At 33.8% G+C, this 24479-nt stretch overlaps 1 protein-coding gene across 1 annotated transcript; it reads right to left on the bottom strand.

Annotated features, from left to right (window-relative positions):
• Positions 1-1968: 1968 nt before the first annotated feature.
• On the bottom strand, positions 1969-24101 carry LOC128221061 (uncharacterized). Its single transcript, XM_052929482.1, has 5 exons — positions 24001-24101; positions 20082-20161; positions 11107-11223; positions 3591-3657; positions 1969-2420 (listed from the first exon to the last, which is right to left on the bottom strand). The coding sequence occupies exons 2-5, from the start codon at positions 20131-20133 to the stop codon at positions 2294-2296; spliced, it is 363 nt and encodes a 120-aa protein (XP_052785442.1). The 5' UTR covers positions 20134-20161; positions 24001-24101; the 3' UTR covers positions 1969-2293.
• Between the last annotated feature and the right edge of the window lie 378 nt (positions 24102-24479).

Here is a 24479-nt window from a genome sequence, read left to right as displayed (position 1 = left end):
TATCTGTATATGTTGACCCAACAACCCCAGTGAATTGCTCTCTTCATTGACCGTCCCAATGCGGTTATCCCAACATTTATTGATTACTGTATCTACGTTATCTGTGAGTGTTGACCCAACAGCCACAGTGAATTGTTCCCTTCACTGACCGTCCCAATGCGGTCATCCCAACATGTATTGATTACTGTATCTACGTTATCTGTGTATGTTGACCCAACAGCCCTAGTTAATTGCTCTCTTCACTGACCGTCCCAATGCGGTCATTCCAACATTGATTGATTACTGTATCTACGTTATCTCTGTATGTTGACCCAACAGCCACAGTGAATTGTTCCCTTCACTGACCGTCCCAATGCGGTCGTCCCAACATGTATTGATTACTGTATCTACGTTATCTGTGTATGTTGACCCAACAACCACAGTGAATTGTTACCTTCACTGACCGTCCTAATGCGATCATCCCAACATTTATTGATTACTGTATCTACGTTATCTGTGATTGTTGACCCAATAGCCCCAGTGAATTGTTTCCTTCACTGGACGTCCCAATACGGTCTTCCCAACTTTTATTGATTTCTGTATCTACGTTATCTGTGATTGTTGACCCAACAGCCCCAGTTAATTGTACCCTTCCCTGACCTTCACAATGCGGTCATCTCAACATTTATTGATTACTGTATCTACGTTATCTGTGATGGTTGGCGCAATAGCTCCAGTGAATTGTTCCTTTCCCTGACCTTCCCAATGCGGTCATCCCAACATTCATTGATTACTGTATCTTCGTAATCTGTGATGGTTGGCGCAATAGCTCCAGTGAATTGTTCCTTTCCCTGACCTTCCCAATGCGGTCATCCCAACATTCATTGATTACTGTATCTTCGTTATCTGTGATGGTTGGCGCAATAGCTCCAGTGAATTGTTCCTTTCCCTGACCTTCCCAATGCGGTCATCCCAACATTCATTGATTACTGTATCTACGTTATCTGTGTTTGTTGACCCAACAGCCCGGTGAATTGTTTCCTTCACTGACCGTCCCAATGCGGCCATCCCAACAGTTATTGATTACTGTATCTACATTGTCTGTGATTGTTAACCCAACACCCCCAGTGAATTGTTCCGTTCCCTGACCGTCCCAATGCGGTCATCGCAACATTTATTGATTACTGTATCTACGTTATCTGTACTTGTTGACCCAACAGCCACCAGTGAATTGTTCCCTTTAATGACCGTCCCAATGCGGTCATCCCAACATGCATTGATTACTGTATCTACGTTATCAGTGATTGTTGACCCAACAGCCACCAGTGAATTGTTCCCTTTAATGACCGTTCCAATGTCATCCAAACATTTATTGATTACTGTATCTACGTTATCTGTCTTTATTGACCCAACAGCCCCAGTGAATTATTCCCTTCTCTGACCGTCCTAATGTGGTCACCTCAACATTTATTTTAGTTTTCGTTGTATTTTCTGTGAAAATGTAATGTCTATAAAACAAGAAAGCCTTCTCAAAATACCATTGACAGATGGACACAATATGGTAAGGCCAATATTGATGAATTGCTAGATTTTCATACATTTAAAAAAAAATAATGGCGGGTAACATTGTTTTCATTTCATATTCCTCTTAGATGCCTGTTCACCGTTGAATATGTGTTCATGCTCTTTCCTTTTGCATAAGGTACTTTAAGATTTGTTTCTCGACGAACCACGAACACTGGCTGGAATGATTAAACGCCGTTTCCGAACACTTCCGGACCGATACGCAATTACAGACCCAAGTTCAACATTTGTATTTGAGTCAATAAAATTGAGCCGTTGGAAAACAGAATGAAACTCTAGCAATTAGTTTATAGTCGCCTAAAGCTATGGGTGTTTAAGAAAGGCATATATAATGGGGAGTCGACACAAACATAAATATAAAACACTTCCAAATATTTCAATGTTTTTATTCAGTTAAACGTCATTTAGTAAATTACAGTTCAAATTTAGATAAAATGACTGAATTCGTGTTTTCATAAGTGAAAAAAAAGATATTTTATTACAGAACGGTAAAAGTCATATGTATCATTCAAATACACTTTGGGTGATTTAACTGTTATTTAACACCATTTGATAGTTTTAATGTAATTGTATTTATGTTTTGAATATTGTATTTTATTAAATGTCTGTAGTATAAGCCTACATGTAATTGATTGTATCCAAGTCATATTTAATAGGCATTGTTAACGATTTTCATTGGAAGAAACCAAGATAAAATGTCACGTGACAGCAAGATTTTCAAATCAGCCAATCACCAGTTCGAATAAAAACCGGAAACATTCCCGTTCCTTGATCGGCCTCGTTTTTCGGGGATGACGTTGTCGTTTTGTATGACGTCATCTTTGTTTATTGCCAAATCACGTAGAATATCACCGTATCTGAAAACACATCGAATATTTTGTGAACTGTGTGGGTTTTGTAATCAATGCGGTATATTAAGTTTCATTTGTTTGAACTAGTGTAGTGAATGTTAAATTAGTAAAAGAAATGGCAAATTTACTAAAAAAAATATTGGAAATATTAGCCGGATGATGTAATTATATATTTTCACCTCAACTTTCATTCCTCAAAAGAATGGCTTTTCGCCAGCTGTGATTATCATCCGACGAACGCAACATATTCGGATATACTCGGATTGCGTAGAAATATACATGTACATTGAAAATTCTTTATCTTGTTATTGTTTTAACTGTATCAGCAGGTCAAACTTAAATCAACATGTTGAGAGGTGTTTATTTATGATTCCATTTCATATTGTTGTAAACTACGCAAAACTTCAATTATGAAGTTGTTCATGTTTTCGTTTTATGACGTCATATGACACACTGTTTCTGGTTACGGTCGGGTTGTTCTATTTACAGAATGGGTGCGAAAGAATTACTCGAAGGTTTTCTTAAGGAAAAGAAAGAATTCTTTTAACAGTTTTAGAAATAATAATAATAAAATATTTGTGTAAAAATAAGTAACGAATTGCATGGTTGATGTCTTTATCTGGGACATGAACAGAGTTGGACTTGTTAAAGTGCACGTGGAGTCGTACCCCGGCAATGACATCCACCACGCAATTCATTTCTTAAATGAATACATTTGTCTTTGTAAAGAAACGTCAGCAACAATTTTACCATACTTATGTAAAGCTTATTTTGTTTTCCATAAACAGAACATATAGTGTGTGCAAAAGGGATCTAAGCTTAAGGAAATTAGACACATACATAAAACATAAAACAAGTGTTTAATAGTTATTGCGTTATTAGAAATAGAAATGAATATGATATCAATCGATCATTGTGTTTTTCACTATTGAGATTTTACAGCTACTTAATCAAAATCGATCCAAACTAAATTGAGATCTAGTTTAACGCCCACTATAAAGGAAGCTGGATTGGTGTTCTTAAAGCAGCATATGTAATTTACTAATATTGGTCACATGATATAAAAACATAACAATTACTGAATTGCAATATTTCCCTTGACTAAATTGGACAAAAAACTTGTATGTAACAAAATCATTTACACATTTCTTTTATTTTGACTATGAACGTTCTTACCTCTGGTTATCTCGAACGCCTTCGATGACTTTGTCCAGGAATTGGCGTATGGATAGAGACGACACATCTGAAAATGATATTCAAACTTTCATTGATAGCAATAGAGAAAACATTTGTTGTATTTGGAATGAGTTTGTCCATGTATGGGCAAATAAATAGAGACGAAACATCTGAAAACGTATTTCAAACTTCCATTGTTAGCAATAGAGGAAACATGTGTATTTGGAATGAGTTTGTCCATGTATGGGCAAATAAATAGAGACGAAACATCTGAAAACGTATTTTAAACTTCCATTGTTAGCAATAGAGGAAACAAGTGTATTTGGAATGAGTTTGTCCATGTATGAGCAAATAAATAGAGACGACACATCTGAAAATGTTATTCAAACTTTCTTTGATAGCAATAGAGGAAACATGTGTATTTGGAATGAGTTTGTCCATGTATGGGAAAATAAATAGAGACGACACATCTTAAAACATATTTTAGACTTTCGTTGATAGCAATAGAGGAAGTATTTTGTGTGAGTTTGTACATAAATGGGCAAATAAAAAGAAACGAAAAATCTGAAAACGTATTTTAAACATTGATATCAATAGAGGAAACATGTGTATTTGGAATGAGTTTGTCCATGTATGGGCAAATAAATAGAGACGAAACATCTGAAAACGTATTTTAAACATTGATAGCAATAGAGAAAGTATTTTGTGTGAGTTTGTCCGAAAATGAAAAAATAAAAGGAAACGTCACAATTTTGTAAATGTATTTGGAATATCCATTGATAACAATTGAAAAAAAAAACAACACTTGTATTAGGGATAAGTTTTGAAACCTACCCTTGGAACTACAGGGACAAATCTTGTTACCAAATAATTACATTCATCCAAGTGAGCGTTCTACCCCTTATTACTATTTTACGAAGGAATGTTAGAGCTCATCGACCGCATAGTTTGTGAAATGCTGAGCTGAAGTCAAAGAATACCGCCACTTGGTATTTATTGTCAAGTTGTGGCTTTTTACAATCATGTTGCAAGCTAACTATATTGTCCTCACATTATCGATGACATTATATAGACAGTGTCAATGTCTAACAGATTTCAAACGTCAAATAACAACAATGGCAGATTTCATACACAATAAAATGTCTTCATTTATAAATTGTTGGATCATCGCTTCGTACGTTCAGCGAAAAGAGAAATTTCACTCAACATCCCCCGCTCCAACACACCCAGCGGACTCATATTTTTACTGACCGTAACAAAATGTGTCTGACCATCATCAATAAGGTTTTATCGTATATGTTCATTAAAGACAAGTCTTAAGTTATGCATAAGTGTGTGGTTCGCCCCTTTGATTTACACAACTTTGTGTTAATTATGGCCTTGGTTAAAGATCGTACATTTTCGGGGATAACCGCGTTAACCACATTTTTTGCGTTAACTGCGTTTCGATATAGATATCCTTAGGATATTTATCGCATAGATACGGATGTTTCGGGGGAGAATTATGCAAGATAAGGTTGACGATTATATGTATAATTAAAACGGGGCTCTAGGCTGGTATTTGATATTGATTTAAATTGGATCTAAGAACGATGTAGCTAATAGGATTACTTATTTTTAATGACTGAGCAATACTGCCAATGATGTCTGATGTATGACCATAACGTTTACTTATGTTGTATATTGAATACCACCCTAGGCCTCAATTTCTCGAAATTTCCTTCGCGTTACATGTTTAAGTAGGTTCATTAAACCAAATTTCGTACTTCATGATTTTACTAAATGAAAAATCATGTTTTCATAAATACAATTTCCTTTTAAAGGCCAAAAAATCTTAAGATAATAAATATGTTACAATTTACTCTTAAACAACAAAATTGAACATGTTCAATGTACTCATATCGTCGAAACAGTAAAAAACATGTGTTTAGTTTCTATTTTGTTGTTAAATGTAGCCTTAGTTTTCATGCTACTTTATTAAATGTTTGTAAACAATATATTGCAATAGTATCCATATTTACTTTCAAAGCATTGTGTTTTGTTTTTTTGCTTTATCAATGACAATACAGATAAACTCGCTTGGCTCGAATTCCTCGTTGGCTCGAACTGGATGTAAAGATTCGATTTTTAAATATTTTCTTGATTTTTTTCTTCTTTAATCATTCCCGATTGGCACGAATTTTTCGAGACTCGAGGTTTTTCGCAGGTCCCCGAGTGTCCAAGCCAACGGGATTCGGCTGTATATGCTTGAAAATGTACTTTTTTGTTCGGTCGTACGTGGACACAATTATCGTATATTTTGTTATCTTGTTTAATGAATTAATCAGGTGTCATCTCATATTCCGTAACTGTATTGACATTATAGTAAAACAATGACAATATCACTGGACAAATGTCAATAGGCCATACCAAATTGTTTTTATGTTTATTATTTACTGTCGGTCTAGAGTGTATACTGTTTATAGTACATCTCTTGACTGATGTCATTATTTTTTCCATAAACACCAACTAGAAAATAATTGTCTCTGTTTTATTCGTCGTTGGCAACCACAATACTTTCTTCCGATACACTCAAAAACAGTGGCAAAATTGACTGGAAAAATCTCGTTTTGATGAATATGCATGAGGCAGGGGAGACAACTCGTCTACCAATGAATTCGCATGTAACAATTAAATACTATGCAATAACTCCGAATTGACACTTCTCTCCAGAGCCGAGTAATTAAGTGGCTAGTTTAAAGTTGTAGTGATAAGGCGTACCGAGTTCATTTCGAGCTTTCATCAGAGTACCTTTAACGGGAAATATTTGTATGATTGTTTGTGCATATTTCCGCCTTGGTACACTGCGGAACCAATGAAACTGCATCTTTTATTATTCGTGATTACGAGATGTTCCCAGCCAATTCGACCACGGTTCGCACGGAAGCATAGCACAGTAGTGTACTGTATTGGGGGTATCCGACAAAACGAGATTTAGTTTGATAATGAAATACTAAATTTTAATTTCCATTTCAAAGACCTTAAACAGCAACAAGTCAGGACGCTTCACATACGAAAGTTTTGCCCAATAACCACAGTGTTGGTAAGGGCAATCGCTTCTTATCAATGGATTCCGAGTTCGATTCCCGACATGATAGCATGTGGGTTTGGTTTGCGGTCACCAAGCCAGCCAAGCGTGTTACCTCCGGGTTTAATTACTCCCAGAACAAAAGACCACACTGTCACGTGACGTCGAACCATCGTGAGTGGTTAAGAGTATGTTTGTTAAACGGACTGTATCACAGATTGGCACCAAAAAAAGTTTTTTTTTTCTGTAACGAATCTCAGGACAATTATCTAATAGAATGTGTTATGCTTTGATATCATAATTGTGAAAAAGTACCAAAATGTAAAAAAAAAAATGGGTCGGAGACCGGATTCGAACCCGCGTCGCCAAAATTGAAGACCAGCGTCTTACTCACTGAGCTACAAAGGCTTTTTCTAATCGTAATCATAATTAAGCTATACTCCTACCTCGGTGATAACACCGACTAGCCAATCACGCATAAGAAATAAATTCTACCTATTAAACATACCCAGAAATTTTTAATGGAAAAATACGAAATAACTGCTAAACTTAAATAAATTATAAACTATGTGGTACTTCAGTTAGTAAGTTTCAATGCAATGTACGCATCGATGCCAAGTTTATGTCAGTTTTCGACAAATTTTTTTTTTCGCTATTTTATCATACGTAAGACAGTCCCTTAAATAAAGAAGTCATTTGATAATGGCCCTGTTATTTGTCCGAGAAGGCTTTTGCATTGTTGGACGAGGCAAATGCTGTGATTAAGGGCTAATAATTAATAGTTATTTAATAAAATGTTATAATTACTTGGTAACCAATCGTTGTACAATAAATAAATTTAAACTAAGATAAACTTGGCATGGCCTTTAAAAGCAATATTACTAAAAAAATCATTACTTTCACGAGGGCCTAAAGAGATGTGTCTTATCTTGGCGTTTAATATAATACCACTTAGGTATAGCGGGCGGGACATTTTCAAATATGAAAGAAATAAATCAATTATGTAAACAATTACCATATGGGATATTACCAATTAGTTGATTTGTTCCCAGTAAGGATGCGGGATATTGTCTTATTATTTTGTTGATATGAATGGAACAGTGTTTATGTCTGTCTGATCCACTGTTAATAGTGTATTGCTGTTTTGTTGTTGTTGTTTTTCAAATCTTATTGGGGGGGGGGGGGTCTGCTTTGAAAAGCAAGTTTTGTCAATCAGTTAGTAAAGGTTAAATGTCTGTAACATTCGTCGCTTATATGTATCATTTGTTTCTATTAAGGATGCGGGATTTTGTCTTAGTATTACATGCACATGGTGGGATCAGTTCTTAACTTCTTATGTCTGATCCAATTTTGGTAGTTTATTACAGAGTATTATTGTTGTTTTCAAATATCTTATGAAGGTTGTCTCCTGTCAAATGAAAAAGTTGTCAATCAGTACGTAAAGGTTAAATATCTGTGTTTGTTTTAATAAGAATGCGGGATATTGTCTGTCAGTAGGTATTTCTGATCAATTTTTAGTCTGTATTGCAGGGTATTGCTTTTTATAATGTTGCAGGGTATTGCTTTTTATAATGTTGCAGGGTATTGCTTTTTATAATGTTGCAGGGTATTGCTTTTTATAATGTTGCAGGGTATTGCTTTTTGTAATGTTATTCTTCAAATAACTTATGGGGGTGTCTGCCGTTTGCTGTCATAAGTAAGTTTTGTCAATCAGTAAATAACGGTTAGATATCTGTAACGAATGCCCGTGCATTCGTCGCTAATATTAAGTATCATGGTGTAATAAAATTAGACGTCATATGGTGAACCGTCAAGATATATTGCCTGATTAAGATTCATCGTTGACGACGATGGGCTGAGATTTCTATTTTGAATGATGAAGATTATTTTACAAGTCTGAACACATATTGCAATCGCAACGCCTCGGCCATTTTCCATCGAAAGCAACCTCGGAAGTATGTTGGTGCATTGGTAGAAAAGGTTCGTAAAATTAAAAATGATAATAATATAAACTAATTGTAGTGCTTTAACGTGATTTTCTTCTTAGTCCACTGATAATAATATAAACTAATTGTAGTGTTTTAACGCGAATTTTTTTCTAAGTCCACTGATAATAATATAAACTAATTGTAGTGTTTTAACGTGGGATTTTTTAAGTCCACTGATAATACTATAAACTAATTGTAGTGTTTTAACGTGATTTTTTTGTAAGTCCACTGATAATAATATAAAATAATTGTAGTGCTTTAACGTGATTTTTTTCTTAGTCCACTGATAATAATATAAACTAATTGTAGTGTTTTAACGCGAATTTTTTCTAAGTCCACTGATAATACTATAAACTAATTGTAGTGTTTTAACGTGATTTTTTTCTAAGTCCACTGATAATAATATAAACTAATTGTAGTGTTTTAACGTGGGTTTTTCTAAGTCCACTGATAATACTATAAACTAATTGTAGTGTTTTAACGTGGGTTTTTCTAAGTCCACTGATAATAATATAAACTAATTGTAGTGTTTTAACGTGGGTTTTTCTAAGTCCACTGATAATAATATAAACTAATTGTAGTGTTTTAACGCGAATTTTTTCTAAGTCCACTGATAATACTATAAACTAATTGTAGTGTTTTAACGTGATTTTTTTCTAAGTCCACTGATAATAATATAAACTAATTGTAGTGTTTTAACGTGGGTTTTTCTAAGTCCACTGATAATACTATAAACTAATTGTAGTGTTTTAACGTGGGTTTTTCTAAGTCCACTGATAATAATATAAACTAATTGTAGCGTTTTAACGTGGGTTTTTCTAAGTCCACTGATAATACTATAAACTAATTGTAGTGTTTTAACGTGGGTTTTTCTAAGTCCACTGATAATACTATAAACTAATTGTAGTGTTTTAACGTGGGTTTTTCTAAGTCCACTGATAATAATATAAACTAATTGTAGCGTTTTAACGTGGGTTTTTCTAAGTCCACTGATAATACTATAAACTAATTGTAGTGTTTTAACGCGATTTTTTTCTAAGTCCACTGATAGTAATATAAACTAATTGTAGTGTTTTAACGTGGGTTTTTCTAAGTCCACTGATAATAATATAAACTAATTGTAGTGTTTTAACGTGGGATTTTCTAAGTCCACTGATAATAATATGAACAAATTGTGGTGTTTTAACGTGGGTTTTTCTAAGTCCACTGATAATACTATAAATAATTGTAGTGTTTTAACGTGAGTTTTTCTAAGTCCACTGATAATACTATAAACTAATTGTAGTGTTTTAACGTGATTTTTTTCTAAGTCCACTGATAATACTATAAATAATTGTAGTGTTTCAACGTGGGTTTTTCTAAGTCCACTGATAATACTATAAACTAATTGTTGTGTTTTAACGCGATTTTTTTCTAAGTCCACTGATAATAATATAAACTAATTGTAGTGTTTTAACGTGATTTTTTTCTAAGTCCACTGATAATAATATAAACTAATTGTAGTGTTTTAAAGTGATTTTTTTTCTAAGTCCACTGATAATAATATAAACTAATTGTAGTGTTTTAATGTGGGGTTTTCTAAGTCCACTGATAATACTATAAACTAATTGTAGTGTTTTAACGCGATTTTTTTCTAAGTCCACTGATAATAATTTTCTTCTAAGTCCAAATCGATTCCAAGTGAAGTGTTTAATTGCCTAAATGATTCAGATTCCTAAAAGTCCTTAGGTTTTACTCAGTTTGTGTATACCACGTGATAAATGACGTCATATATGCTACGTCGGAAGGCAATATTTTGCTTAAAATGAAGACTTAAATCAAAGATAAATTTTCTTTTACTACACCATTTTAAATAAAACAAAGGGCAGTCTATGCCGCTTAAAGAGCCCCGCCTTCGTTTTATTACCGAAGTTTGATAAGGTAAATAGTTTAATCAAACACTTCGACAAACCTGTTTCCAAAATAATGTTTTGAAAGTGCTCCCTCAGACGGCCGTATTGTGAAAAGGTTTGTCGAAGTATTTGAAGAAACTAAACTCTCAATCAAACTCTGGTAAAAGACCGAAACGGGGCTCCTTAAGAGGCGTAGACTGTGCTATGTTTCATCGCAAATGGAGAAGAAATAGTGAAGCTATTTTTTGTTTAAAGTCCTCATTCGAAGCAAAATATTGCCTTCCGACGTAGCATTAATGACGTAATTTATCACGTGGTATACACACACTGTTACTGCTAAGTTGAAAAACGCGATCTACTTGCAGCGTAGTTAAATGTAAACACATCTGACATTGTGAACCGTCCATAGACATTCGAGAATGTTTTCGATGTAAATTGACCGAGGTGCTCCGATTGATCAAAACAGCTGAAGTGTGTTCATGATCAGTCACCACATACTAAAATTCTTAGTTTATATAACATGTATGTACTTATTTCAAAAAGTGTTTAGTGTTTTCCTTCCAAGTTACCTTCTAAACAAGCGGGCCTCACATCCCCATCTTCAATACACAACGCTGACAACAAGAGGCCCGTCCGTGGTGGAAGGTCTGTCAAATCTCGTAAATCCCGGGCTTCAGATACTCGTACTGAAATAAGAAAATGTGATTTTCTTATATTGGACGTTTAAGGGAGGTCCGTGCTTCTGAGCAATACTTTCAAAGCTGGTAGGTTCCTGGTCTTAAATATTCGAAATGAAAAAAGTTACATTTTTTCACCAAATTCTTAGTGGTGTCCTGGAGTAGGTACATTTTTGTCAAATCCCTTAGGGACTTGGTCATGTTTTTTTTTGTAAAAAGCACTTTTTTGTATGATGAAATAAAGCGTGGCGAGATACTGACTGCTTTAATCCTTTAGCAAATCTTGATATATGCTGAACTATTGTCGTTGACGCCAAATTGGCACCCCCCCCCCCCCATGAAAATTTTAACAATTTTTAATCCTAAATGGTGCAATTTGGGCGTATGTTATTACTTTTGCCCCTATATCAAAATAAAAAGTCAATTTTGACGATTTCAGGGGGAGGAGGGGGCACCTTGGACCCGCTAGTGTGTGTAACTCTACTTTCCCACGACAGTCTTTTTTCTACAGTATTCGGATAGATGGATTTTAAGCGTTTAAGATACCTGTTAAATAAATGAGTGAAAGACCAAATCTAACATACATCAGCTAAATCGCAAATAATAAGTTTTATTCTTCAGTGACCATTGCAAAAGTTTTATTGGCAGCAAACGTCTCTTGAAGATAATGCGCAAGTAAAATCAACTATGATAAAGACACAACTTTTCTAGACAAGACTTATTGTAGGCGTGAAATTTTGATCAATTATATGTGAAGAGTTCAGAGTTAATTATATTCCGAAGATCAATATAAGACTGTTTTCTGCTAGGGGAATCCTGAAAACTATAAGAGAGTAAAGAAACCCGCGCAGCTGAAGACACAATGGCGACTCCCAAGGCGCAAATAATGCCACGTGACAAATTTACCGTATAACGATATCATTGTCGTAAACTTACCGCTTTCAATTGTTGCAAAACGCCGGAAACGGGCTACTTGTTGATATCGGCACGAGAAAATGTAATTAAATCACTGCTGAAGTGTTCTCCTTAAGCTAAAAATTAATATTGGACTTAAGGCCGTGGCGATTTCTATTGAAACTGATATCATTAACTTAAATTAATAGGAAACTTGTCAGGAATAGCGTCAGAAAGGATCGAAATATTGCGTGATTTTTCGTATAGATATGTTTAGCATTGTATTTCTTTTTAATTGAGAGTGGGGGATTCTGACTTGGTAGCAATTGTTGATAACAACGGTTATACTTCAAATGTATCAGGAATAATAAACACAAATGTTTCCTCATGACGCAAAACATTAATCAGAACTACATTGACGAAAAGAGGGAAACGTCACGAAACTTATAAAAGAACGATTTCTTCGTTGGGAAGCGAAACATTCAAATCAAGGTGATATTACAAAACCTAAAATTGGTTTAAGTTTAAGGTTTAGTGCAAATTACTCCAATTGGGGAGTGACTTTTCAAATCAAGTCAAATCAAACTCTTTATTTCCTCCTGATAGGAATAATGCATTGTTCAATGCCTAACTTATAAAAGAGAGAGATACCAAAATTTTCTCTGAAAAGCTGTTAAGTCAATTTAAGACATGATATAGTATTTCATTTTAGTCCTGAACGTCCATGCAGTTCCTTGAAATGACACAGAAGTTAACCGAAAACGAAATCACTAGATCGTCTAGATAATTATTTTTTTTTATTTTTTTTTATTTATATTTTTTTTTTTTTTGGGGGGGGGGGGTCACTTGTAGAAGGTTTAAACTAGGCCTTTAAGGAGCACCGCCTTTGTTTTATTACCGGAGCATCTAACGGTATCGCTTGTATAAAACAGTTTCACTCAAACCCTCGGGCAGGATGTTCTGCGGAATCTCAGTATACCCCGTTTAATACCTACGCTCGGGTTGGGGTTAACCTACCCTACCCTCTCGGCCCATTCGGAACTCCTCGGCCACTTTTTCAAAAACAACCTCGGATGTATGCCGGTACATCTGTTGAAGTAGTCCGTATTTTTTTTTAAAAAAGCATTAATTAAATGTAGTGTTTAAGAGTTCTATTCATTGCTCTCAGTTTAAATTGATTGCCAGTGAAGTGTATTATTGCAAACATAATTACGATTCCCAAGAGTTAAGTCATAAATTTTAACTACTAAATAAGATTACTACGCGATCTATTTGCAGCGGACTTAAACGTACCACTTTTTAAGTATGTAAACCGTCCATATACATCCGAGGTTGTTTTTGAAAAAATGGCCGAGGAGCTCCGAATGCTCTCGGCCATGGAAGATACTTATAATCTTCGGTGTATCTTTACACAAACAAGGCTAGATGATACAACTCAAAAACAAAAACACTAACATAGTAATTCTTTTATTTCATACCCTTTAACATAATAACAATACAAGAAATAGCGAAAGTTTTCTTTACAAATGCATTTCGTTGATACAAGTTCTTTCCAAAGCGTAATATTGTCAAAGTGAATTAACGCATGCGCATGGAAGCAAAAATGCAGTTACTAAGGACTTTATTTCCGGTTTCCCTTTTTTATGTTTAAATCTTGCAATATTCTAGAGAGATGTTGAACAGGTATTAATTTTAATGATATATTTAAGTGGTGTTTAAACAATTTCAACTTGTAAAATGGGAACTTGCTTTTTATTTATATTAATAAGATTTTTGATATTTCCAAGCGCTATCTGCAGGTTTCCATGGACGTGTCCGGTACCAGGGGGCCGTTTCAATAAAGATTTTGATCGGGTTATGTCATAAATTGAAATTATCTCAGTGCACTAGTTTCCTTATTTTTGTGCGAATTGACCTTTAGCCAGAATTGAAAATGAACATTTAGCTGAGGTTTAAAAAAATGTATTTACATTTATTGGCATTTGTCACGTTTACACATAATTTAGGTTACAAATAAAATATTTTTTTGAAACGACCCCGGGATACCGCTGAGAAACTGGCATTCGTGATCATCGGTAGAGCAAATCAATTGCCTCGCTTCCAAATGTCAAAGCTTCGAAATCCAATGTTTTTAGTATTTAATCTTTGTTATTTGATCACACATTATTTCTTACAAAATGCCGAAGTTACATTTTTTTGTATATACAATTTCAGAAGGTTCGGCTTTTTTGCTTATCTGTGAGATGTCCAATCATTGCTCGACATTTTGATCACATGACACAACATCATTTTCTCATTCGACTATTTACTCGGCATTTTGTAGTTAGATGCGACTCTATGATTTAAGTAATGTGAAAATTCCAAAAAAAAAAATGCAGCTTCGGCATTTTGAAGCGAGGCCATGGATATATAAGTTATCGTGTTTCCAATAGTTCTGTTTATCTTAATAAAACAATTAAGTAGAGTCTTCTTCGAGAATATTGCTATCGATATTTGTAATGGTCCACTGGTTATGTTCTTCAGTCCTTCAGATGAGATATACAAATTGAAAATGCCACGGGTCCGATCTCGGTTTGATAAATGATTTAATTTTCAATTGATCTTTTTTTATTTGGTGCATTCATTCCTTGACTATAATTAACACCCACTGCAACTCCCCGCTCCCAGTCCGTCGGTTTTTATTTAATTATACAATCGCACGCGAAACCAATCGACTGATTATCGTCGGAGACCCGCCATACATACTACGCTATTCTTGTGTATGTATGAAGTGTAACGGGTGAAAGTACCGTGGTTGCCGACGATGTCGATTGATCAACTGCCCCCAATTTCTCGAAACATTTTAATCTTAAAAATGCACTCTTACTCCCAAATATGATTTACCACAATTAAATCAAATGTTTCAATATGCTAAAAAAGATGAATAAATGTCGAAAACCATGTTTGTTATGGACGATACTGATTCAAATTTGTAAGAAAGGTGCAGAAAAGACGGAATTTCTACGAGACGATAGTAAATCACTGTACATCTTTTAGCACTCACCAATCATTTAATATCTTTAGCGTTTTCGACTATTAAATACACGATTACAATCTTGTTTTTACTAATTAATATTTTCCATAAATGCATTATTTAGTGAGTAGTTAAAGGTTTAGCACTCAAAACTGATGTTTGTAATACATGTGTATGTATTGATTTTGAATAAGGCCTATGTAGCTCATTTCACTAAGCCAACATACATCATTAAATATGATTTCGATACATGAAAAATTGTTTATGGGGTTATCATAAACATTATTACTATTTAAAGTCTAAAATCTCTGAAAAAAAGACAATGTTACACAAATTATAGGGAAACAAAAATAACGAGACTAGCTTAATCTTGTTATAAGGGACTTAAGAAGTTTCATAACATTTTGGCCAGTGTTCATTTTACAACGCGTGTAAAAAGAGTTATAACAATATTAAAAATAGGAGGCGGACTGTATGTTCAAAATAATACATAAAAACAATAAACATACACATGTTAACAACCACTGTTTCAAAGTTGACAAACTACACCGCAATGATTATGTATATATATATGCCATTTATCAAAATCATACTGAAGTATGTATTTTGGCTAATTTAAACTATTAATTTAAAAAGTATCGAGTAATAAGGGCCTGGATACGATCGGAAACTCTTGAAACTTGTTATTTACTATGCTAATTATCTTTTTATCATTTTATTTATTATGTTTATCATATCATCTTTGAAGTTTGTTTTTTGGTATTTTGATTGCATCAAATAACAGCTAATAGATATTCAATTGTACGGTACATAACATTTATTAAAGGGACTAGACACCAGATGATACAATATCAAGAACAAAAGAAAAATGTCAAAATAAAAAAGATACCGTTATCAACGTGTGTGAAACACGTGATAAATTACGTCATAATGCTACCTCGAAAGGCAACATTTTGCTTAAAATATAGACTTAAAACAAAGAGTACTTTTCTTTTACTACACCATTTGAAATGAAAAAAGGGCAGACTATACCGTTTTGAGATTCCCGCGTTCGTTTTATTACCGGAGTTTGATAGGGTAATTAGTTTCATCAAACACTTCGACAAACCTGTTTCCAAAATAATGATTTAAATGACAGTGCTCCGTCAGAAAGCCGTTTTGTGAATAAATTTGTCGAAGTGTTTTAGGAAACTTAACTCTCGGTCAAATTCGGGTAAAAGACCGACAGCGGGGCTCTGTACGCGGCGCAGACTACGCTATGTATCATAAAATCATAAAATGTTGGGAAAATAGTGAAGTTATCTTTGTTTAAAGTCTTTATTCGAAGCGCATTATCACATGATATACACACACTGATGACGTAGTTTATCACGTGGTATACACACTATGGTTATGTACAACGCATTGGATATAACTTACTGATGTATCACATCGCTTACGACACATGCATCTTTTGCATGAGTTAAAGCGTATTTTTCGAAATCAAAATTAACTGGGTAAATGTTTATGTATCTGTACTAATCACGTGACTTTCACATGCTAAATATACACACTATAAACTTGATAACCGTTATGCGCTATTTTCTACCAGGAAAACTAAGATGAGACAGTGACAACATATTCCTTTTATCCTGTAAAGTGATGTGTTCGCAGTTTCATAGTAGCTCGTATATGCAATTCAAGCACACCGGATAGGCATTTCCGGTGAATTCAGCCATGCTGGAAAACTCCATCTGGCATCCCCCATGCCAGATGAGTCACGCGCTGTGACGTAATACTTTCAATTTCTTTTATTAAACACTAAATGTAACCATAGTTTTGAGATTTCAATTGATGAGTTCCATTACATTAAATTTACAAAAATATTCCTTAAAAACAAAACAAAATAACCCTTAAAAAACGTGATATCGAAGGAACTTATTGACGTATGCAGTGAATACAAATAACTGCGCGTCATGACATCAGTAAACATCATCGCACGCGCTTTTTGGTGAAATGTACAAAAACGCGCTTTCTTATGTATTTTCTTCACAAAAAATGTAATTAAAGGTATGCTAGAAAAAATCTCTATCATGTGTGTCCGTTCAGGATAGAAAAATCCGACCCTCGGGCACGCTGCGTAGCCGTAACTCGGCAAGCCTCGTTACCTGGCAACGCAGGTGCCCTCGGGTCGGATTTTTCTATCCGGAACGGGAACACATGACATATATTATTATTCTAGGCGTGTTTGGATGAAATACCGAATTTGCTTATGTTGGGATCGTCTGGTGTCTAGACCCTTTAACTCTTAATGACGAATACGACATATGCTTTGCATAACTCATTTTGATATTTTTACTACAAGAAGCAGTGACATGAAATGGAATATAAACTCTCTGGAAATGGTGCCATAAATCTTTCATGGATCCATTATATTTTTGATTACATAATAACAACCGTTAGCGAAGCTAATAATTGTCGTAATTTTTCACATGCTTAAACGAATTCGACGAAATAAAAAGAAATGATTTAATAACTTTAATATTTCTACATTAATAAACTATATGTTTATGAAATCCACTGATTAAAAATCACTTGGGCACCCTAAAATAGGACATAAAGGAATGTAGAACAAGCCGCACATGTTAACATGAACCTTACATACAATGGTATTACAATACAGTAGTTTGTCGTTATAGTCAGATGACATGAAGTAATATCTTAATGATTAAGAATAGTGAACTCATTGTCAACGCAAAACCTGACACAGGGCCTGTGTATCGGATGAATGGCAGTAGGCGGACCTTGAAACACCTGGGGAAATTGAAAAGTACTCAATGATTGCCTATCTGCAATTCCATTGCCTGAAAAGTAGGTTGTATGCTTAGTGGTATTACAAGGTTTATCCAATATCAACCCTGGGACATCACATGGTCAGGGCTTGTATTCAATATTGATCATATCCTTATAATGTGTAGACATGCCTCAGTGATTCCATTCAGCCTATTGGTCAGCTAAATATACAGGCCAATCAAAACACCTCGTTTCTAATCTTAAGTTTAAGTTCATCTAAGTTGCTTATAGAATACGTCTCAGGCTCGTTTAAACCAATGAGGACTGTTTGTACTTGTTTGCAATACCGCTTGTGAGCAGTTGGCCTAACGACGATAATCACAACTACATCGTTGTTAACTTTTCATGCTGAAATATTTTAATGATGATCCGATACATTTTAAAAAATCAAGTACAGTTAAAACAATTCAATTCAATAGTTTATTAGCACAAACATTCAAGTTCATCGCCTTTACTTCTGGCGGTAACATTTATTTACATACATGAGAAGAGCATGATATTATAATACACAGATTAATAACACTATTGGGATATTGATAATTCACGTAAAAAAGTAATCATTAACGTGAAATTGCTTGAACATTGGCGTACCTTAATCCTTTACAGAACAATATCTATAAATTGACCACCCTCGCTAATGCGGTCAGGCATGTTTTGACAGTAACAGGTATGTTAGTGATGAAAAGTGATCGTTGTAAGGCCACTGTTCAGAGCATAATTATTTTTTTTTTTTTAGTTCACTGATCAGACTTAAGAAGAAAAAAGAATAAAAACAACAACAACTAAAAAACAACAAAAAACATTGTTTCAAAGCAAGCAATAATAGCAATACAAGAAAAAAAAGAAATAATATAAACATTTATTGGTTTATGATACTTTCTCGTCTTAAAGTTGAACGATATACATATTTAGCAAGTTTAATTTGTGTAGTATTCTGCTCAGCTGACATTAACAATTTATTTTTTTGCATTGTGGGCCAATGACAAAAATATCTAGGTAAGCATTCAATCCGTATGTCTCTGTAAAAAGGACATACAAGCACAAAGTGAAACTCATCTTCAACAACATTCATTTGACAAAATATACATTTACGTTCAGATTGTTCTATATTTCTAAAACGGCCTTCTTCGATTGTAAGTTTGTGAGTTGAGCATCTTAATCTGGTTAGCGAAATACGATGCTTGTCGTTTTTAATACAATTAAGATAATTCTCGTAACCAAACCTACGCTTTATACTACAATAAGGTTTTAATTTGGATGACGTGTCTAATAGGGAAAACCAGTGTTGGCAATACTGATCATGTAATCTTTGTATGACACTGTTTAATTGAAGAACGGAAATGTCATTATTGTTCCATAAACAGTTGTCACGACTTTCTTACAGAAAACTGCAAATCCCAAATATGCTCACAAAGGTAATAAAGAAAAAAAGATTTAAAGCTGCACTCTCACAGATTTACTGTTTTGACAACTTTTTTTTATTTTTTATTTTTGAATTAGAATTTTTTTGCGTAAATATCTGCTAACCAGTGATGAAAGACTGCTGACAAAAGATCAGATCGCAGATTTTCATATTTCCGTTCCAAATTTAATGTTTTATGGCTTAAACCGTTACTAACGGTTTAAGAAAAGTGCATAAAACATCATTTTGGGGACGGAAATATGAAAAGCTGCGATCTGATCTTCTGTCAGCAGTCTTTTGTCACTGGTTTGCAGATATTTACGCAAAGATTTGCTCGTTCCAAGACAAAAAATAAAAAAGTTGTCAAAACAGTAAATCTGTGAGAGTGCAGCTTTAAATTTTGGCATCTTTTTTAACTTTAAAGAGGTTGTAAACAATTCGCACATTGCGTAGCAAACGGGTGTATTATGAAATAAAATAACTGAAAACCATTCGTCAAATAATCTTGACAAAAAGCGCTTATGTGAATAATTTACAATAAAGCCTAGATGGAGCCAGCGAGGTTGGCGAGTGACGTAATAATTCATATGGTAATTTCAAACCAATTAACGATTGGTTAATTTTCCATGGAATTACGTCACTGACCAATAGTTTGCTGGTTGGCTAATTGAATACATGTAAGGAAAACATTCAATGCTCTATATTTGGCAATGATATCATACTTACTTGAAAGAACAACGAGTATGTGCATGGCAGTCACGTGGTACGTATACTTCATTTTGATTGGTCGATGTTTGTCACGGGTCCTGAAATGATGTACCATATTTTAATATTTTACTTTTTTAATATACTATATAAAAGCATATTCGACGACTCGTACACAGCAAATCTAATGGTTATTCACGTTCGAATCCTATGTGGCAGTATTTTACTATAGCTGACAACTTTTATTAACTTTTATTATCATGAAAAAAATAATAAACCTTTAAGGTACCTGAGCCAGAAATCAGCTAATTCTCTGAAAGCTCATTACCTTAAGGTTATTGTTGATGTGTTGTGACCCCATATAATTTCGGTTACGTTCAAACAGTGTTGGTTTATTGATTTCTTATACACAAGGTAGCTAACCAAAAGAACATCATAAACGATGTTATAAAATGTAAAACGATGTATAAGTGCTCTTTAATTAAACTGAAATCGGAAGTAAATGACATTAAGACGTCTTTGAAATACCAAAAAAACTTGTTTGTTGTATCGTTTTATGTAAGACTCCCTCGCTTTCTACTTCTGAACAAAAACCCCTTTCAAATATTATCGAAGAAATCGAAATTCAGCAGGCATTCAAATATATCACATATTTATGTCGAATACAGTAACTTTTATTTGCAAACTTTGAAGTTAGTTCAATTCAATTCATTGGATTGCTGACAACATAGACCTATGATTAAGAGTTCAAGAAAACGACACATGGTACATTTCACCAGATGTTTATAAATTTTACTTCAGACTTTGACATTCGCTTAAACGCTGCGTTATCGTTAGTTTTTTCCCCAAACGACTGGAGAGTTTAAGAGACGTTTCATAAATGCCTTTAAAGTTGTCATTAAGTTGGTCGTTATTATGATCGTACATTGACGATAATGGCAGATCGTACAATTGCTCTGAAACGCACCCCTGCATCCGACATTTTGTCACATTCTCCTCTGCGCATGCGCACCGGAAGGCGATGGTACAATGATAATAACATGGCATAACGATGATGAAAACACGACATTACGATGAAGGAAACGTGATGGTACGATGATAAAAGCACGACAGTACGATGATGAAAACACGACAATACGATACTACGATGATGAAAACGCGAAATCACGAAACTACGATGGAGAAAACGCGACAGTAGTCTATCGCATTATCATCAACGAACTGTCGTATTATCGCGTTTTTGTTATCGTACTGTCGCGTTTTCATCATCATTCTGTCGCGTTTTCATCATCGTAGTTTCGTGATTTCGCGTTTTCATCATCGTACTATTGAGTATCGCGTTTCAAATCAACACATTTACAGGCCCTAACGACATTCCTTATAAATCTGCCTTGGAAAGAACATCTGACAGATATGAATAAGAGCACAGTACAGGTGATACGATAATTTATTATATTGGTTTAAAAGGGGGATGTTATGTGGTTTGAATAAAATAGTAAAATACGTTAATGACATTGTCGTTCTTTTTAAACTGGTCCGGTATTGAGAAACATCTTACGTCTTAACTTAAGTAAAGTTCATTATCTCATTTAACATATGATGATATCATCGCTTCATGATATCTTACTGTGGCTGTTTCAGTGAGTTGAATGTATAAAACACTTATACCTTTCTGTATAGAACATTTTAAGAATTTGACTTAAGATGAGAAATGACTTAATGTGTTTTATGAATAAGCGACCCTGTGATGACTAATGATTATGAACCGTACAACAGTGTGTGTAAATCACGTGATAAATTACGTCATATATGCTACGTAGGAAGGCAAAATTTTGCTTAAAATACAGACTTCAATCAAAGATATCTTTTCTTTTACTACACCATTTTAAACAAAACAAAGGTCAGTCTATGCCGCTTAAATAGCCCCGCCTTCGTTTTCTGACCGAAGTTTGATAAGGTGATTAGTTTCATCAAACACTTCGACAAAGCTGTTTCCAAAATAATGTTCTGACAGTGCTCCGTCAGACGGCCGAAGTGTTTTAAGAAACTAAACTCTCAATCAAACTCTTGTAAAAGACCGAAGGCGGGACTCCGTAAGCGGCGTAAACTGCGCTATGTTTCATTTAAAATGTTGCAGAAATAAGTTATCTTTGTTTAACGTCTTCATTCGAAGCAAAATATTGCCTTCCGACGTAGCATTTATGACGTTATTCATCACGTGGTTTACACACACTGACTTTGTAAATTCTGGCCTAAAATGATTCAATTTTCAAAATACATTCTAGCGCGCTTTTCGAAATTAAAAAAATGTTCAATTTTGTTACATTGTTTATACAGTTTATACTCTTCAGGTTTCAATGGAATAGTTTGCATTACTTGTTCAATTAACAAATACACATGGAAATAGCAGAGTAGAAACACGTTTGAATTTACACTATTTATTAACATTTGTATGCCATATGTTATTTAAAAAATATTTCATTAAGAAGAAAAATGTTTTTCTTTTTCTAATTTCGTTGCAAAGTAGACTGTTAACATGTTTTCAGTTCTGTCTGGCGACTCTTTGGTTGCCATATAAATGAACGTAATTCTTTTTTTTAAGAAAGATCTGCGGCAAAGCAAGGAATGATATTCGGATTCCATAATATTTTGTGAACATAGTTTACAAATTCTTCTTTGCCTGTGCACATAATTATTAAAATACAAATATAATTTAAAATGTTAATGTGTATTTACCGTTGAAACAAGCAATTTGATCACCTTTTTCACGGAACTCAAAAAAAATCGGCGTCTATGCTTATTAATAATAATTTAGCCCCCTTTATATCATGATTTGTAATGTCATTGATGAAAATAAAAACGATCTCGCTTGTTCGAATTCTATATCACAGAAAAAAAATGTTTCGTTTACCATTTCGTTCTATATATCTACGTACACTTAATAAAATTATATGCATACAAGTACAATATAAACCGTAAGGTAAGACTGATATTTATTTAAAGCTTCACTCTCACAGATATACCATTTTTCAACTTTTTTATTTATTGTCTTGGAAAGAGCAAATTTTTGCGTAAATATCTGCAAACCAATGATATAGGATTGCTTACAAAATATCAGATCGTAGATTTTCATATTTCCGTTCGAAAATTAATGTTTTATGGCTTAAACTGTTATTAACGGTTTAAGAAAAATGCACAAAACATCAATTTTTGAACTTAGATATAAAAATCTGCGATCTATTTTTTTTTTGGAAGCAGTCTTATATAACTTGTTTCCATGGATTTTCGCAAAAAAATGCTCTTTCCAAGAAAAAAAAGAAAAGTTGTAAAAACTGTATATCTGTAAGAGTGCAGCTTTAAATAATAGTAAATTTTATATTTTAATGGCGATATTATTTTTTATGTTAAATAAATAGTGATTAACCATTATATCATTTTTGCATGAATTTCGTTTAAAATAATACAATAATGACACTATTATTATAGCGTTTGGTGAAAAAATATAAATGGATTACCTTAAGAAATAAGTTCCCAACCCCTAGCTCCAGTTATCAAAATAATCACCAGCTATATATAAATTTGAAATCAACTCAATCCTACACGTTTTTTTAACGATATGAAAAAATTGAGGTACATAAGAATGACAATGAAATGGAAAGGCTTAAATGAAATATAGAAAATATATATTTTAATAAATAACCATATTTAAAATATAGAATTAATACCAAATATACAATCTGTAACGGAGAAAATAAGAGTGTAACTCCATCGTTAGGCTTATGTCTTGTTTAGAAAACTATTCCATACATAGAATTGTGGCATCCTTAAACGTACACTAAAACTCTACTGATATATTTCATTAAGAAAAAAGTTTTAAACCTAAAATATAGTGTCCTAACAGAAAACAAGTAACAAAATTAAATGAAAAATAGTTCCATACCTAGTAGTGTAAAATCCTTTCGCCTTCGAGTGAGCTGTAATTAATAAGCGAAACTTTTAAAGTATCGTCGCTCACGTATTTAGTTATAAAGGAAATCTGCTTGGGCATATGCGTCTGATATCGTTACATTGATTCGCCAAATAATTAAATAAATGAGTATGGGACAATTTGATTGGCTAATAAACATTTACCAGGAAATTACTGTACGCCGTGCTATTGAAGTTTACGCCCGCGTGTTTGGTGAGTAAATAATTATTCTGTTTGTACTTCGTAATATTATTGGCAAATGAATATCGTGCTTATCTTACGAACCATAATGACTTTTAGGGAAAGTTAACCAACGTCATATCTCGGAAATAGAAATTGGAATTTTAATACAGCATTTTCTTTCCCGAAGAAGGGTAGGCCATTACTAATTTGTTTGCACTAAGTTATTTCATTCGCTGATTATATTGTTACGACCGATAGAAAACTATGAT

Source organism: Mya arenaria, chromosome 16 (assembly GCF_026914265.1).
Source record: "Mya arenaria isolate MELC-2E11 chromosome 16, ASM2691426v1".
In the NCBI taxonomy this organism is placed as follows: domain Eukaryota; kingdom Metazoa; phylum Mollusca; class Bivalvia; order Myida; family Myidae; genus Mya; species Mya arenaria.
Note: the sequence above shows the minus strand (reverse complement) of the source record. Positions and strands in the feature narration are given on the sequence as shown.